The sequence below is a fragment of the Pseudorasbora parva genome, chromosome 16 (genome assembly GCF_024679245.1).
Source record: "Pseudorasbora parva isolate DD20220531a chromosome 16, ASM2467924v1, whole genome shotgun sequence".
Classification (NCBI taxonomy): Eukaryota; Metazoa; Chordata; class Actinopteri; order Cypriniformes; family Gobionidae; genus Pseudorasbora; species Pseudorasbora parva.
This window is the reverse complement of record NC_090187.1, coordinates 39,439,237-39,454,893: the sequence shown is the minus strand read 5'-3', so window position 1 is coordinate 39,454,893 and position 15,657 is coordinate 39,439,237. Positions and strand designations below refer to the sequence as shown.

At 39.6% G+C, this 15,657-nt stretch overlaps 1 protein-coding gene across 3 annotated transcripts; it reads left to right on the top strand.

Annotated features, from left to right (window-relative positions):
* Window positions 1-2,777: 2,777 nt before the first annotated feature.
* slc28a1 (solute carrier family 28 member 1) lies at window positions 2,778-15,527 on the top strand. 3 transcript variants are annotated; one of them, XM_067418983.1, is made up of 18 exons: window positions 2,778-2,846; window positions 3,074-3,150; window positions 3,224-3,297; window positions 3,519-3,610; window positions 3,896-4,085; window positions 5,610-5,751; window positions 5,993-6,106; window positions 6,298-6,372; window positions 6,452-6,532; window positions 6,632-6,712; window positions 8,993-9,118; window positions 9,267-9,397; window positions 9,480-9,648; window positions 12,977-13,168; window positions 13,298-13,379; window positions 13,522-13,620; window positions 15,140-15,245; window positions 15,337-15,527. In XM_067418983.1, the coding sequence occupies exons 1-18, from the start codon at window positions 2,843-2,845 to the stop codon at window positions 15,446-15,448; spliced, it is 1,947 nt and encodes a 648-aa protein (XP_067275084.1). In that variant the 5' UTR covers window positions 2,778-2,842; the 3' UTR covers window positions 15,449-15,527. The 3 variants fall into 3 exon arrangements, with proteins under 3 accessions (XP_067275084.1, XP_067275082.1, XP_067275085.1); XM_067418981.1 differs by having other exon boundaries at window positions 15,334-15,527; XM_067418984.1 differs by lacking the exons at window positions 2,778-2,846; window positions 3,896-4,085 and having other exon boundaries at window positions 3,086-3,150; window positions 15,334-15,527.
* Window positions 15,528-15,657: the final 130 nt, after the last annotated feature.

Here is a 15,657-nt window from a genome sequence, read left to right as displayed (position 1 = left end):
TGCAAATACATATAGACAAAGATTACTTCAGACCTGGGATCCCTTGCCTGTAACACACTAATAAACAGAGGTCAGAATGATAATAAAAAACAAAGCACATAAAATGCCTTCATGAATATCTGTTAATGTGTTTTGTACACATTAGACCTTCAATAAAATGCAGTGATGCACAATTCAGTCTATTAAGCTGCAAGTGTGCGTCATCCTGTGTTAACTAAAAGGTATTAGGCACCATTTAATTTTATGACTGTTTTTGTGTTTCCATGAAAACAGTCATAGATTCCACATTTTGTCTGATTGAATTTAATTCTTTAATTATGTAAACTTTATAAGCTTTCCACAGTCTTGCTTCAGGTGGGAGCTTTAGTCGACTTTCCGGAAGGCATAATAAACCAGTTTAGGGTCAGAATGGCTCTACATTTAAATGTGTAGTTACATGGAAATCAAACTGTTTAAATACTGCATATTGTACATCATCAGTGGACAAACAGCACCAAACTGACTAAATCTACTAGGAAGTTCAGAAAAAAGATGGGTTAATACAAACTTAATAGATTAAAAGGATTAATAATTCTCCATGTGCTCAGATTGCTGCCAGTGTGTTTTTATTATTACTGTATAGGTGTTCTGTATCCAGGCATAAAAGTGACACATATTCTAAAATGTGCAACAGTGGCATCTAGCGTCCAAATTGCCTAAAGCTAGAAGTTATCATTATCATTATCACATTTTTAGTGTTTTTTTTTTCTTTCTAGTGTTTTTCTTTCTCTCAAACTGCACATCTTTATTAAGTTCTCCTATGATATAGATAACAGGTCCATGAGTGACAGGGCCCACCCATAAAAATTGTGTATTGCGATTGTGAATCCAAACCAAACTGTATTGTTTTATTAAATACATATTTATTCAAATTCCATGCCATTTGAACATCACAAAATCGATGTATGTCAAAAAATAACATGCACAATACACAGTAGTATTAACAAGATGCAGATATACACGCATTTCCTGGAAAATGCACACTACTGGATGAGAGAGAGGGTGGAAAACGTTTATATGCAAATTAAAGCCTAAATTAAATCTGTTCATCATATATAGTGATCCAATCTCTTCACACAGAGAAACAGGATGTCAAAATTGTACCTTTAAGGGTACAACAGCCTGTCGTTGGGGCAGTAAAAAATTTAACTATCCTTTTAAAGTAATTATCAAAGTTAGAATGTTGTTTAATTTTCCTATTAAATATGACAATATGCTGCTTGCCCGTCCTGCCAATTCATGTGTCCTGTCACTGGGCCTGTTTTTATTGGTAACTGAGCTCTCAGTGTTTAGTACACTCACCTAAAGGATTATTAGTTCAATTTCTCATTATTGCAAATATCTAATCAACCAATCACATGGCAGTTGCTTCAATGCATTTAGGGGTGTGGTCCTGGTCAAGACAATCTCCTGAAGTCCAAACTGAATGTCAGAATGGGAAAGAAAGGTGATTTAAACTATTTTGAGCGTGGCATGGTTGTTGGTGCCAGGCGGGCCGGTCTGAATATTTCACAATCTGCTCAGTTGATGGGATTTTCACGCACAACCATTTCTAGGGTTCACAAAGAATGGTGTGAAAAGTGAAAAACATCCAGTATGAGTCGGTCCTGTGTGCAAAAATGCCTTGTTGATGCTAGAGGTCAGAGGAGAATGGGCCAACTGATTCAAGCTGATAGAAGAGCAACTTTGACTGAAATAACCACTTGTTACAACTGAGGTATGCAGCAAAGCAATTGTGAAGCCAAAACAACCTTGAGGCGGATGGGCTTACAACAGCAGAAGACCCCACCGGGTACCACTCATCTCCACTACAAATAGGAAAAAGAGGCTACAATTTGCACAAGCTTACCAAAAATGGACAGTTGAAGACTGGAAAAATATTGCTTGGTCAGATAAGTCTCTGATGAGACATTCAGATGGTAGAGTCAGAATTTGGCGTAAACAGAATGAGAACATGGATCCATCATGCGTTGTTACCACTGTGCAGGCTGGTGGTGGTGGTGTAATGGTGTGGGGGATGTTTTCTTGGCACACTTTAGAACCCTTAGTGCCAATTGGGCATCGTTTAAATGCCACGGCCTACCTGAGCATTGTTTCTGACCATGTCCATCCTTTTATGACCACCATGTACCCATCCTCTGATGGCTACTTCCAGCAGGATATGAACATGACAATGAGTTCACTCTATGGCCCCCGCAGTCACCAGATCTCAAACCAATAGAGCATCTTTGGGATGTGGTGGAACAGGAGCTTCGTGCTCTGGATGTGCATCCCACAAATCTCCATCAACTGCAAGATGCTATCCTAATATGGGCCAACATTTCTAAAAGAATGCTTTCAGCACCTTGTTGAATCAATGCCACATAGAATTAAGGTAGTTCTGATGGCGAAAGGGGGTCAAACACAGTATTAGTATGGTGTTCCTAATAATCCTTTAGGTTGGTAATAATAATGGACCCTCCTCTCAGCCACATGCTCGCCATTTGACTCTGCCTCTGGGACGGAGAATGGCAGGGCCTCTGTCACGTTACATTTTTATTATTCCTGATAGTTTGTTTTCCTACTTTGTATCTTGTTGGCCTCTGGAAATAAGGAGGAGCTTTATTGTAATAAATGATAAAAATATGCTGTTTCATGACTACTCAGTGTTGTCCTCAATTACTAGTAATCTGATAATAACATGCAAGTGTCTTAAATAAAAACACATTACTATGTAGTTAATTAATGATAAGATTTCCAAGTGGGCAGAGTATATATCCTGGCTCAAGGTTCAAGACCTAGCAGTTGTCACAGAGAACGCAGAATGAGTAAGCCGTGCATTTACTTCTCCTTTCTTTAGAGATTTATTTTTCAAGTAGGTATTTGAACAGGTGGTTTTAACCATGGTTTGCATAAAGGAGGTGTTGCTTTTGTATTTGTGGTAGTTGTTAATGATTGTTTGGATGAAATGTGAGAAAGAAACTGGCAACTCTTAAGGAATTGTTAGATCAAGGTTCAAGAGCTGGTAAACAGTTTTCTGATACTTTCCTTACAGCGGACAAAGAAGATTTACAGTTGACAACCGTCTCGTATGGGAATGAACAAGGTGTGGACAATCCAGCATTTGTGAAGGTAGGCTTGAGAAAGTATGAGGAAGTTCTCTGAAAAGGCAATGAGTTAGAAATCTCTATTTTTTTTTCTTTAGGAGGATAAATTAACAGATGACCTGAGTGACAGTGATAAAGAAGAGTCAGAACAGCAGTCAAAATCATGCCTAAGGTGTGGTGGTGAATCAAATCAGTGAATATGACATCATTCAGATTTCATTGTCACATTATTTAGTAATGAAATTCCTTTGAAATTGAATGCATTATGTGTCATAAGCTCATCCTAATTACGAAATAGACAAATGTGTAAATATATCGACTGTGCCAACCCAATTATGCTGTTACACTTCACATGTGCAAGATCTTTAGCTTTTTATTTATTGTTTGCCACAGTAAAGCATGCATCCCCATCACGGCCACAGAGATCTTCTGCAAGACACACTCCAAAATAATCAAATACATCGCTTTGGGAATCTTTGCTGCAGGTAACATATTTTCATCTTCCTAGTTTTATATCTACAGTATACACTTTATAAAAAAATGTACGAACAGGAGGATTCAGTGAATATTTGCAGAACATTTTAATAATCAGAAGAACCCCTTTTCACTTTAAAGAACCTTTTGTGCGTTGGAACCACTGATGCCAATAAAGAACCTTTATTCTTAATTAATTGTTTTAAATTAAACATGGTGTTACATTATACATGGGTGATTCTTTTTTCAAGTAAACAGCGTACCCTAGCTCATGGTTTTTGTGTTGTAAATCATAGGTTATTTGGCATACTTCATTGCTGCATGTATTTTGGACTTCCAGAGGGCAGTTGCTCTGGTTGTCCTCACTTGTCTTGGGGTGTTCATCATCATATGCAAACTAGTGAATAAGTACAAGGGTGACAGCATAAGGAGCTTCTTCAAGCCTGCTCAAAGGTGTTTCAAATCCAATATCAGATGGATAAAATGGTGAGTTGGACTCTTTGATACACTATCTTGCAAAATGTTTGTGTCTGTATAAGATGTTTAAATGTTTTTGAAAGAAATCTAATTTATTTGATCAAAATACAGTAAAACAGTAATACTATGAAATATTATCAATTTAAGATATAGGATGATTAGAAAGTACAAAAAAGAGCAGCATTTCAACAGAAATCTTCTGTAACATTAGAAATGTCTTTACTGTTACTTGTAATTCCCTTTCCAATGCCATCATAGACGTGTTTTTTGTTTGTGTTGCTAACCAATTTTTTAAAGCTCTGAAAATTCATGTTGAAGTTCTGACTTTCTGTAATTCATGTTGTAGAACAAAACAGCTACATTTATGTTTATCACAGACCTTTAAGTATTTAAATGAATCAGTTATTATTAATATATAAAAATAGCCAGATTCTAATATAAATTAAATGTTAAAAAACTCAAAAGAAAAAGAAAGTTTTACATACTAATAAAAGTGAATTTGATTGAACTAATTTGTTTAATTTGAGTTGGTTCTACACAAACCAATTAATTATTTTAAGTGTTTACATAGTTTACGTAGTGTTTGCAGTGTACCAGATGGTGAACAGAAATAAGTCAATGATTAAATACACAGGGAACCTAATCAAGAAGAACAGAAACAGGTGTGAGGGAACTACCTAAGAAATGGAAAAGAGCAAAACAAACCAAAACATAACAGAATATATAAACTATCAACTATCATGAACTACAATGAATAACATTTCTAGAGCATTTATTAATCTAAATCTCAAACCACTGGAGTATTACTAATTTTAAACAAATGCCAAACAGAGGAGAGTCTGCTGGCAAATAGAGAATGCGACAGAGCTCGTAATAAAACAAGAACCAACATTAGATTGTCTTTTCAGAGATGGTGAGAACTCATAGATTTGAAATGTAAAGGTGACATGGAGTTTTTTATTATTATTATTCAGGTAAGGTAAGGTAAAGTAAGGTATTTTATTGAACAGATAAATTGCTATTTGTAGCTCTCGATAAGAGTTTATTGTAAAGCATTATCTATTGTCAAGGCTCATTTCATTATGGTTGTTGTAGCCCATACCGTGGAAAGTACTGTGTCTATTAATGGGTAAAGCTACAGTATCGTCTTCAGTTAATCAGATTATGATCCTTTACATCTAAATTAGTTATATCTCTTAAGCCTAGTAGTGAATGTTTTATGAGGAGTGGGTTATTGTTTCTCTCTTTTTTTAGTTATGAGAAAGAACCATATTCATCCATAGTCATGCAAAGCCGAAGCACAACAAATTAAGTGTTATTAATTGGAGAACATGCAACTCTCTGAAGTAAAAAAATAAATTTTGATTAATTTGTTTTAAAAACAGCATTATCATGAGTACAGCAGAAATACTGGAAATACATCAGGTAGTCTTTCAATATTGTGTTGGTGGACTTTGGGGGGCCTTTGAAAAGAACCAAAAATTTGCCAATCATAACTATATACATGTGTCATGGTTTATATGTATGTTGCAGGGTGTTCATAGTAATTGTGCTGGGACTGCTGGTGGCTTGGCTGGCAGTCGACACACGAAAGCGCCCAGAGCAGCTCATCTCTTTTGCTGGTGTCTGTCTATTCATTATTGCTCTATTTCTCTTCTCTGCACACAGAACTGCGGTGAGTGATAAAACACACACACCTGCATTACATGCTTTATTGAATTTGCTTATCTCAGAATTACTTTTTTTAGACTTTGGAATTCCTGCAAACCTTATCAGATTGTTGAAGCTGTCATTTCCCAACAATAAAACAGTTGTATAGGCAGTGATTTTAATCATTCTCAACTGTATATACTGAAGGTACATGTTTTAAATTTGAGTTGTTAACAAAAAGATTGTTTGCACTGAATTCTGAGTAGGTGAACTGGAGCACTGTCTTCTGGGGACTCGGGTTACAGTTTGCCATTGGCCTGTTTATCATTAGGACAGAGCCTGGTCTCATAGCCTTCGAATGGCTTGGAAAGCAAGTTCAGGTATAATATAAAACAAAATTATTATTTTATTAAATTAGAAAAACAAAACAAAACAAAAAACGTTGAAAGTTGAAGTTAATATTTTACAATCTATGGTTACTTATTGGAATAAAACAATAACAAATGATTTAAAGTACAAGAGAGAAACAAAAAAATGCCTTGTTCTAAATAATTTTTCTTTATTTTTTCAGATTTTTCTGGACTACACAAAAGAAGGTTCATCATTTGTGTTTGGAGACCTCATTGAAGATATATTTGCTTTCCAGGTTAGTAATGAAACATACTCGGCATGAAATGCATGGACAGGTTTAATTTTACTACTGAATGGTGCTCAATTTTTCATAGGCTCTGCCTATAGTGGTGTTCTTCAGCAGTGTGATGTCCGTGCTGTACTACCTGGGGGTGATGCAGTGGGTCATCACAAAGGTAAGTGACTCAGTCCAGTCTTGTATTGATTCAACCTATTAGACCTTTAGAATATGTTCTTCATATCGCTGTGCTAACTATGTATCATTCTGTGTCAAGATTTCCTGGGTAATGCAGGTAACGATGGGAACCTCCTCTACAGAGACTCTCAGTGTGGCAGGGAACATTTTTGTTGGTCAGGTAATATTTCATGTCCTCATTTACTCAAAAGTTCAAAGTTCAAAAGCTGTCACTTTGGTAGTACCTTTTCAAACATTTTCAAGCATTACAATGTTGTAAAATAATGCATTACATTACTTTAGTCTTAACTTTTCTCACCTGGCCTGGCCTGGTCTTGCTTGTTTGTTTTAAAAAAAAAAACGTAATTTTTTTTGGCAAATGTAAAGTCCCTTTTATACCAAAATTAAATGAATAAGCCTCAGACTGAAGGAAATGCAAAATCCCCCATGTACAGTAGAGTGTGCGACTCAAACAAACCTTTTAGCTGTGCTGCCGTTCTAGACTGCAGAAGAAACGAAATCGTATACTTGCGACAAAGTATGTTTGAATTCGCAGTACTCATGAAAAAGTAGCAAAAAAAGTTCCTGTGTCACCTTCTTCCAAAAAGATTCTGAAGTGTGCATTAATAGACACTTTATTATACCAAGATGCGATTTATAAATCGCAGTGAACTGATGCAACTGACGCTGGTAGGTCACATGGTAATAAAAACATGACGGATGTAGTACATTCAGATTACATTCATACTACACAATTATACTAGCCTAGAAATCTAGACGCACCCTAGCGGCAGCAAATCTAATCTGTCCGCGAGTGTCGTCTAGCAACTCTCAATACCCTTCTGAGCTGTAATCGCCAAAACTCTTGCCGGGCCAATCACATCATGTATGGAGTCGGTGGGCGGGGCCATAATGACGACGGCCGAGTTGCGTTTGCGTGCTTCTAGTAAACACAGAAACTGGCGAACGGCGGTCTTTCGAATCAGCTTTGACCGCGACTCTGGAAGACTTTAAAAGAGTTAAGCTTTTCTCTGAGAAAAGAACAAAGAACAGCACTGAAGTCATTCTTAAAAAGGGAAGATGTGTTCTGAGTTTAGCTGACCGGATACGGCGAATGTTTAATCTGTCAACAAGCTCTGTTTCACCTTCATTGCTCTGGTTGGTTGTAGCGCTATCCTATCGCGTGCAGAGGGAGTTTGAAAGACAACCGTTTATCCCGCCCCTCGGATTGAGCCCTGTCAATGGTGAGTTTCCAGACCAAACATCTTGATGTGGGTCTGGCTTGTCAGGCTACAATTATACCATAAAGATACATTTTCAGATGTTGTTAAAGGGTTAATTCACCCAAAAATGAAAATTCTGTAATTAATTACTCACACTTATGTCATTCTTAACCCCTTCATTCATCTTCAGAACACAAATGAAGATATTTTTTAATGAAATCCGAGAGCTCCATAGACAGCAAAACAGTCCATGTGACTCCACTGGTTTAACTATAGTATTTTTTCCCTACTATGGTAGTCATCTGCTTGGTTACAAACATTCTTCCAAATATCTTCCTTTGTGTTCAGCAGAACAAAGACATTTATATAGGTTTGGAACAACTTGAGGGTGAGTAAATGATGACAGAATTTACATTTTTGGGTGAACTATACCTTTAAGAGAGTATGCCATTTCGGACACAGCCACTGAAACACGAATGTGATGTTCATCTTAAGTCATTTTAGCTTATTAGTATGGTGAAACAGAGCATCTAAGGTCAGCAGCAAAGACATTGCTTAATAAAGTGACATTAAATACATAAAGTATATTTATGTAATGTAACGTTTAATTATTGTAGGTTTGAGTAATATTCTGAGTTTGCATTTAACTGTTGTTACTCATTTTGAGCAATACTGAAACTGAGATGAGTAAATGCATGCTCACATGTGGTCTAGAACTATGATAACCATCATGTTCGCACACAACGCCTCTGCTGCACTTACTTGTGATTTCTCTCAACATAGAGATAGGAGAGATGTCAGGCAATAGATGGGAAAACAAAGTTATATGTGTTACTTATTTTAAAAAGTAACTGTTATCTGGTTGTAAATTTAAAATTTATGCGTTACTTTACTAGGCACTTGTAAAAAGTAATCTGATTACATCATTAATGCAATATACCCCAACATTACCAATATGTACACTTTAGTTACTTACATGTACCTTTAACATACTAATAGGCGACCTTAATGGGTAAATAATGTACAAATGTGAACCTTTTGAAAGGGTATTGCCTCAGTGACAGCTTTTCTAGCTTTTTTCTATAATGTACATAATTATAAAATGTTATTAAATTCATAAAGATGCAACATATTATAAATGCGCCCACATTTCCTAAAAGATTTCTTGAAAGATTTAGATGCGCATCAGTACGGGAGAAGATCATAATATAAAGTTATAATGTTTTGATGTGTTTCAGACAGAAGCGCCCCTCCTGATTCGTCCTTATTTGAAGGACATGACCAAGTCTGAGATTCATGCTGTCATGACTGGAGGATTTGCCACCATTGCTGGGAGTGTCATGGGGGCATTCATCTCATTTGGGGTATGGCAGCATACTTTATTTTATTAGTAAAATTCTCCTATGAAAAGGCCGAATGGAAAAAACCCAATGTAGTTAGAAATGAATGAGTTTAGTTCTAACCACAATATGTTACGTTCTCTATGAGATAATTAAAGTCTCCTCTACACAGATTGATGCCGCGTCTCTGATTTCTGCATCAGTGATGGCTGCCCCATGTGCTTTAGCCATCTCCAAACTTTCCTATCCTGAAACTGAAAAGAGCAAGTTCACATCTAAAACTCAAATTAAAGTTGACAGCGGGTGGGTTCCCCTCTCAAATATGCAGTTTAGGTTTGTAAATATTGTATGTTTTGTGTTAAATGTTATGTTTGTTTGTGCTCAGTGGTGAGCAGAATATCTTGGAAGCTGTCAGCAACGGTGCATCTGCATCTATTGGACTTGTGGCCAACATCGCTGCTAACCTGATTGCTTTTCTTGCCATTTTGGGCTTCATAAATGCTACTCTCAGATGGTTGGGAGGCATGGTGGGATACCCAGATATAAGTTTTGAGGTGTGTATTAAAACAATACATTTATTTGATCGAAAATACAGTAAAACAGTAATATTATAACATTTTATTACAATTTAAAATTAATTAGTTCTATTTGCATATGACAAAGTGATGACAAAGATATATTTTCAGCATCATTACTCCAGTCTTCAGTGTCACATGATCCTTTAGAAATCCTAAATGGATTTTATTTGATTAAATCAGGATTTGCCACTCAAGAAACACTTTATTATTATTATTATTATTATTATTATTATTATTATTATTATTATTAACAGTTTTAAAATCTCGATTATGTATATAACCCTCTTTCCCTAAGGAGGGAACTGAGACATAACATCAGTGACTGATGAATGAGAGTTTCGCTTAGAAGCCTATCATCTTAGAGATCTTAGAAAATGCCCAATGGTAGTGCCAATGCCATGGGCATGCTGAATTTGCATGCGTAACTCCGCCTACCCACGTGGGTACATAAGAAAATACGCTGGCATGATCGCTTTATGTTTACCTGCTGAGGAGCCAAGGCTGAACTCTCGGCCGTTCCAGCGGTACAGCGGATGTGGCAGAGGGACATTACATCTCCGTTCCCTCCTCAGGGAACAAGGGTTACATACGTAACTGAGACATTGCCTTTCTTTCAGTCACTCCGAGTATCTTCAGTGACTGACGAATGGGGGTTCCAATTTAATCGGCTGTCTTCCAGTGCCCTGTGTAAGCGCGAGTGCCCTGTTATAAGGCTAGTACGGACGAAGGACTCCTACTTATCACAGGAATACCAAGGTACACTGGGAAGCATATTCCTGATCAAGGAGGCTTACAGTGGAAGTACACATGTGGGGGTTGCCCGGAGGGGAAACCATGCACACCTGGCCGGAAACAAGGGTCTGGGCTACATAGACCAGACTTACTGGTGTCGGTGTCGACAGTGCTGGAGGAGCTCAGGGCTTCCGGAAGCTCACCTGAGGAATATATCGCACATATCCAGTCCGAGGAGTGGAATGGCGAGCAAGCGAAGACACCTGAGCCTAGTCCATTACCGTCAGAAACAGGCTCCACACGGAGATTTTAGAATCTTGCGAATGTGTTTGGTGTCGCCCAGCCTGCAGCTCTGCAGATGTCTTTTAGCAAAGCATCATGCGCTAAAGCCCAAGAGGAGGCCACACTCCGAGTGGAGTGTGCCCTGACCCCAAGGGGTATGGCCGCCCCAGCATCTGGTAAGCCAAAACAATGGCGTACACTATCCAGTGAGACAACCTTTGCTTGGAGAGAGCCTTCCCTTTCACCTTCCCACCATAACAGACAAAGAGCTGGACTGAGGTCCTGAAACACTGCATCCTGTCTACATAAGCACGGAGAGCACGTACTGGACAGAGCAGTGCCAAGGCTGGGTCTGCCTCCTCCAGAGCTCCAAAGGCAGCATTTACAGGTTCACCACCTGGTCTCTGAATGGAGTGGTGGGAACCTTGGGCACATATCCAGGCCCGAATTCCAGGCACACTTCGTCAACTGAAAATGCCTGCAGGCCCCCAACCCTCTTGATGGAGGCCAATGCGGTTAGGAACACTGTCTTCATAGACAAGAACTTAACATCTACTGACCGCAAAGGCTCAAAGGGAGCCCTCTGCAGAGCATTTAAAACTACTGAGAGGTCCCAAGAGTGCACAAGGGGAGTGCGAGGAGTAGTCTCCTCGGTCCCCCTGGAACCTGATGATCAGGTTATGCTGACTTACTGGTTTGTTATCCAAGAGGTCGTGGTATGAAGATATTGCGGCCACATAAACATTGAGGGTGGAAGGAGACAGCCTTCGATCCAACCCTTCCTGGAGGAACAAGAGCACAGACCCGATCAGGTTTTTCCAGGGTCTTTTTGGCGAGAAGAACACCAGGTGATGAAGAGGTTCCACTTCAATGCATAGGCATGTCCTGTAGACTCAGCCCTAGCGGAAGTGATGGTAGCCACCGCCGGAGGTGGTAGGGTACTCAAACCTGCCACGTCCCATCCAGGAGCCACACGTGGAAGTCCCAAAGATTGGGACGTGGGTGCCAGAGGGTACCCCATCTCTGAGAGAGGAGGTCCTTCCTGCAGCATGCTCCACTTCTGGAAAGAAAGGAATTGAGGGTGTGGCAGGATGGGTGTCCTGACACAGCGCTCCCAAGAACCAATCATCCAGCCACGAGCGCTCAGGTCAGAGTGGAGGGTTCCACTCCAGCCCAAGTGCTGCGGCTGCCCAGGAAAGCATTGCTGTCAGCTCCAGGTCCGACTCGGGCAATGCTGGCACACCCGAAGGCGGCAGCACAGCCGAATCATTGTCCTCAGGGGACTCTAGCTCACCATGAGATGCAACGTTCGACATCTCGTCGTCCTCTGGAGTGCTGAACAAGATACGCGGGGTGGCCAGAGCCGGGGCCGCTGTTTAAATTCTAGCGCTTGCGGGTACCCGTGCGCTAGAGGGGGGTTTGGGCCGAGGCATGAGCGTCAGAGCTTTGTTCCACACGTCACCCTCAGGTCACCCTGGCCACCAGCCGAAGTGCCGCCTCTCTTGGAAACGTCAGATCGGGGTGTGGAAGAGGGGACTCTTGCTCCAGGACGGAGTTCATTGAGTCTCGACCGCAGCACGGAGATGGCCATGTTCCAGCAGTGGGAACATGACTCATCCACAAACGCTGCCTGACCAGTGGCAGTGATTGTGCCCATCAGAAGAGATCAACCGCACCCACGAGACATCCTGAAAAGGACGGGCCAAGTGTGAGCTCTTTTTGTGAGAGGACCTCGCAGAACCTCGCAGTCGATGCCGAAGCGCCCAGGGCCCACACACCAGCTGGATACCGTATGGTCTGATCAGCAGCCAGGAAGTTTGCGTTTGCTGGAACGCGCCATTGAAACCAACATCGACAGGAAGGACTTGTTGTCTCGAAGAACTGACAGTAAGCTTTTGGAGTGAAGAGGTATGTAACCCTTGGCTATGAAGCAGAAACATAATGCGAGCATGCCAGCGTACTTCCGTATGTAAGTTTAGGTATTGGGTAGAATTAAGGAATTAACTAAGTTTAGGTATTGGGTAGGATTAAGGAATATAGAATATGGTCATGCAGAATAATTAAGATGTGTTTTATAAGTATTAATGAACAGTCAATATCTGAGTAATATGCTAATAAGCAGAATTGGACCCAAAACTAAAGTGTTACCAAAGTAATGATTTCTTTCAAACTTTTGAATGGGAATACAGTGTATATACATGTTATATCAAAATTAAATAATCATAATCATCATTTCAGAAATCTTTATATTCAAAGTGTTTAAACAGAGCCATTTCTTTTACCCCTGCAGTTGATCTGCTCCTATGTGTTTATGCCGGTGGCCTTTATGATGGGAATTCCCTACGAAGAGACCTTTACAGTGGCTGAACTTATTGGCACTAAACTCTTCCTCAATGAGTTTATAGCTTATGAGAAGCTTTCAGTACTCAAAGAGAACAGAATGAATGGCATTTTAGAAGATGGTGCAAAAAACTGGCTCTCAGTAAGTATTTATGTAATGTCTCTTCAGTTTGTGTATAAATATGCTGTTAATAAAACATAATAATCAGTCAAATGCATAATCTGAAGTTTGTCTGAAGCATTACTAGTATGCGTTTCGAATCACTTGCAGATTCGATCAGAAGTCATCTGCACCTATGCCCTCTGTGGCTTTGCTAATTTCAGCTCTCTTGGTATTGTGATTGGAGGCCTGTGTGAGTATCTTTTCAAATCACTTATGTGAAGTGTGCTTAAATGATTTCTAATGATGGACCTTGTGCCTTTTTGCCATTGTTTAGTGACATATTTTTTTTTAATAACATAATTTAATTACTGATAAATGTTGTTATTCCACAGCCTCTATCTGTCCATCAAAGAAGAGTGACATATCCGCTTTAGTGCTCAGGGCCTTGTTTACTGGCACATGTGTTTCCCTCATCAATGCCTGTATTGCTGGTAAGGAATCTCTAATTATCAAAATCTGTTTTAATATCACAGCATATCACCACATGCCATTAATAGAGGCCTTCTAAAGTGAAGTGATGTGTTTTTGTACGAAATATTTCCACATTTATAACTTTATAACTATAATCACTGGCTTCCGGTAACGGCCGAATGCGAGTCTAGTTACGGTGGAAGAGGAAACTTTGACCCGATATGCCAAGCCTGTGCTGACATTGCGGCCATAGACAGTAAAAGAAATGGACAAAGCTATCCCATTGACTTCAACGGTGGAAAGTGATGTCAGTATAGGAGCACTTACTTCCTGATGGCTGAGCGAACTGCGCAGGCTCAGACTGAGCTTGACGACGTAGATGTGACGTGAGCCTCCTGTCTGACAGCTGTAGGTTTTCTAGTAGTTGTGGAAAGTGAAATCTGAATCACGTTGTTTAAATATTTTCTTCCGTTGCTTTTGGCTCACTATGGGCTTCTTCCCATTCTTCTCCCTTGACTTTATCGGACTTTATGTCTCCACGTCCCCCCGACTGTCTCATAGACAGTAAAAGATTGCCTGCGAGCGTCTCCTCAGGTCTATACGGTAATTTCTCAACTGTGCGACAGAGTCGCGTTGGTTATGACGCAATCGTCAGCCTATTTTTACAAAAACAGCTTCTACGGGGCGATAGGGTAAGATACAAGGTAATGGAGCCTGTTATGCATTGTCGTGTTTCTTTAGAAATAAACAATGGACAAATGGAGTCTTTAAACGCCTCCGATGTAAAATTATTCACTGTCAAAGTGACTCAAAAATGAATGGGAGTCAATGGCAGCCCCTATGGGTGGAACGCTTTCCGAGTGCTAGATTACCCCCTTGATCGCGACTGATAAACTGACTCCATTCTCTACTAATTCTCTGGGCGGGCAAAGCAGGGGAAGGGGCGGAAACCTTTCCTGATGACGTCATAACAGGAGAATTCAAGATCGGTTAGTCTGAGCTCTCATTTTCTCAAAGGCAGAGAAAGACAGCCAGATCTCGTTTTATACTGATCAAAATTTCTTGCGACTTAGGGACAACATTCAGGCTAGGGCAACTGATATTAATGTTGAAAAACCTCATAAAATAAATATTTCATGCCATGGGACCTTTAAGATTGCGGAATACCCTGTGAAGTCCACTTACGGTCGAATGGAAAGCAGAATCGCGTTTACTAGTTTACTTAGAAGTATTTCCTACTAAGGCAAGGCAGTATTTGACTCAAGTAAGTGTATCCATAGCAGAATAGTAAGAGTGGCCTTGGACGGCAACATGCCCAGTGCATTATGGGTGTTGAAATTTTCCTACTGTCAAAATGGAAGATAACAGCCTTATTCCTGTTTTCTGTAGTCAGGTGGCACAGATTTAATTAAGTCAGCGGTGAAGTACCCCAGCACAGATCTTAACTACTAAGCCATAGCATCCCCAGCTGGCGGGTTTGATCAAGTACAATCTGGTATTGACTCAAGATTGTTATCATTATCGTTGTTCTACCTGTAGGTGTCCTTTTCGTCCCTCCGCTGGACTGTGTGGGTCTGTTTCAAAACACAGTCTTCAATACCACTGTTCCCAACATTGAAACTTGCTGTAATGATCTTTTTCAAAGGTAAGGACAGATAATATTGTTGCATTGGATATAAATGTTTAAATATTTACTCAGATGGTTTAAAACATTTTTTTTATTTTTTTTGCAGCAGCACTATCAACAATGGAACTATTTCTTTCGAGGGATCCTGGAGTGGAGTGAAAAATGCTACAATTTACTTTGATAGCTGCTGTGATCTCTATAGGCCACCTGTGTGCATGTAGTTTGACCAAGAGGTAACAATACAACAACGCAGAAAACACATCTCAACTACATATAATGACTTTATTTATTAAATTCACACATTTTAAAATATATGTTCAGTTGTTTTATGTATGGACACAGTATATCTGATTTTATTTGGTCATTTACCTATTCAATCATAATTTCTTTATAGCTATAACAGTGTTAGAGAACAATGCATATGTAAGTA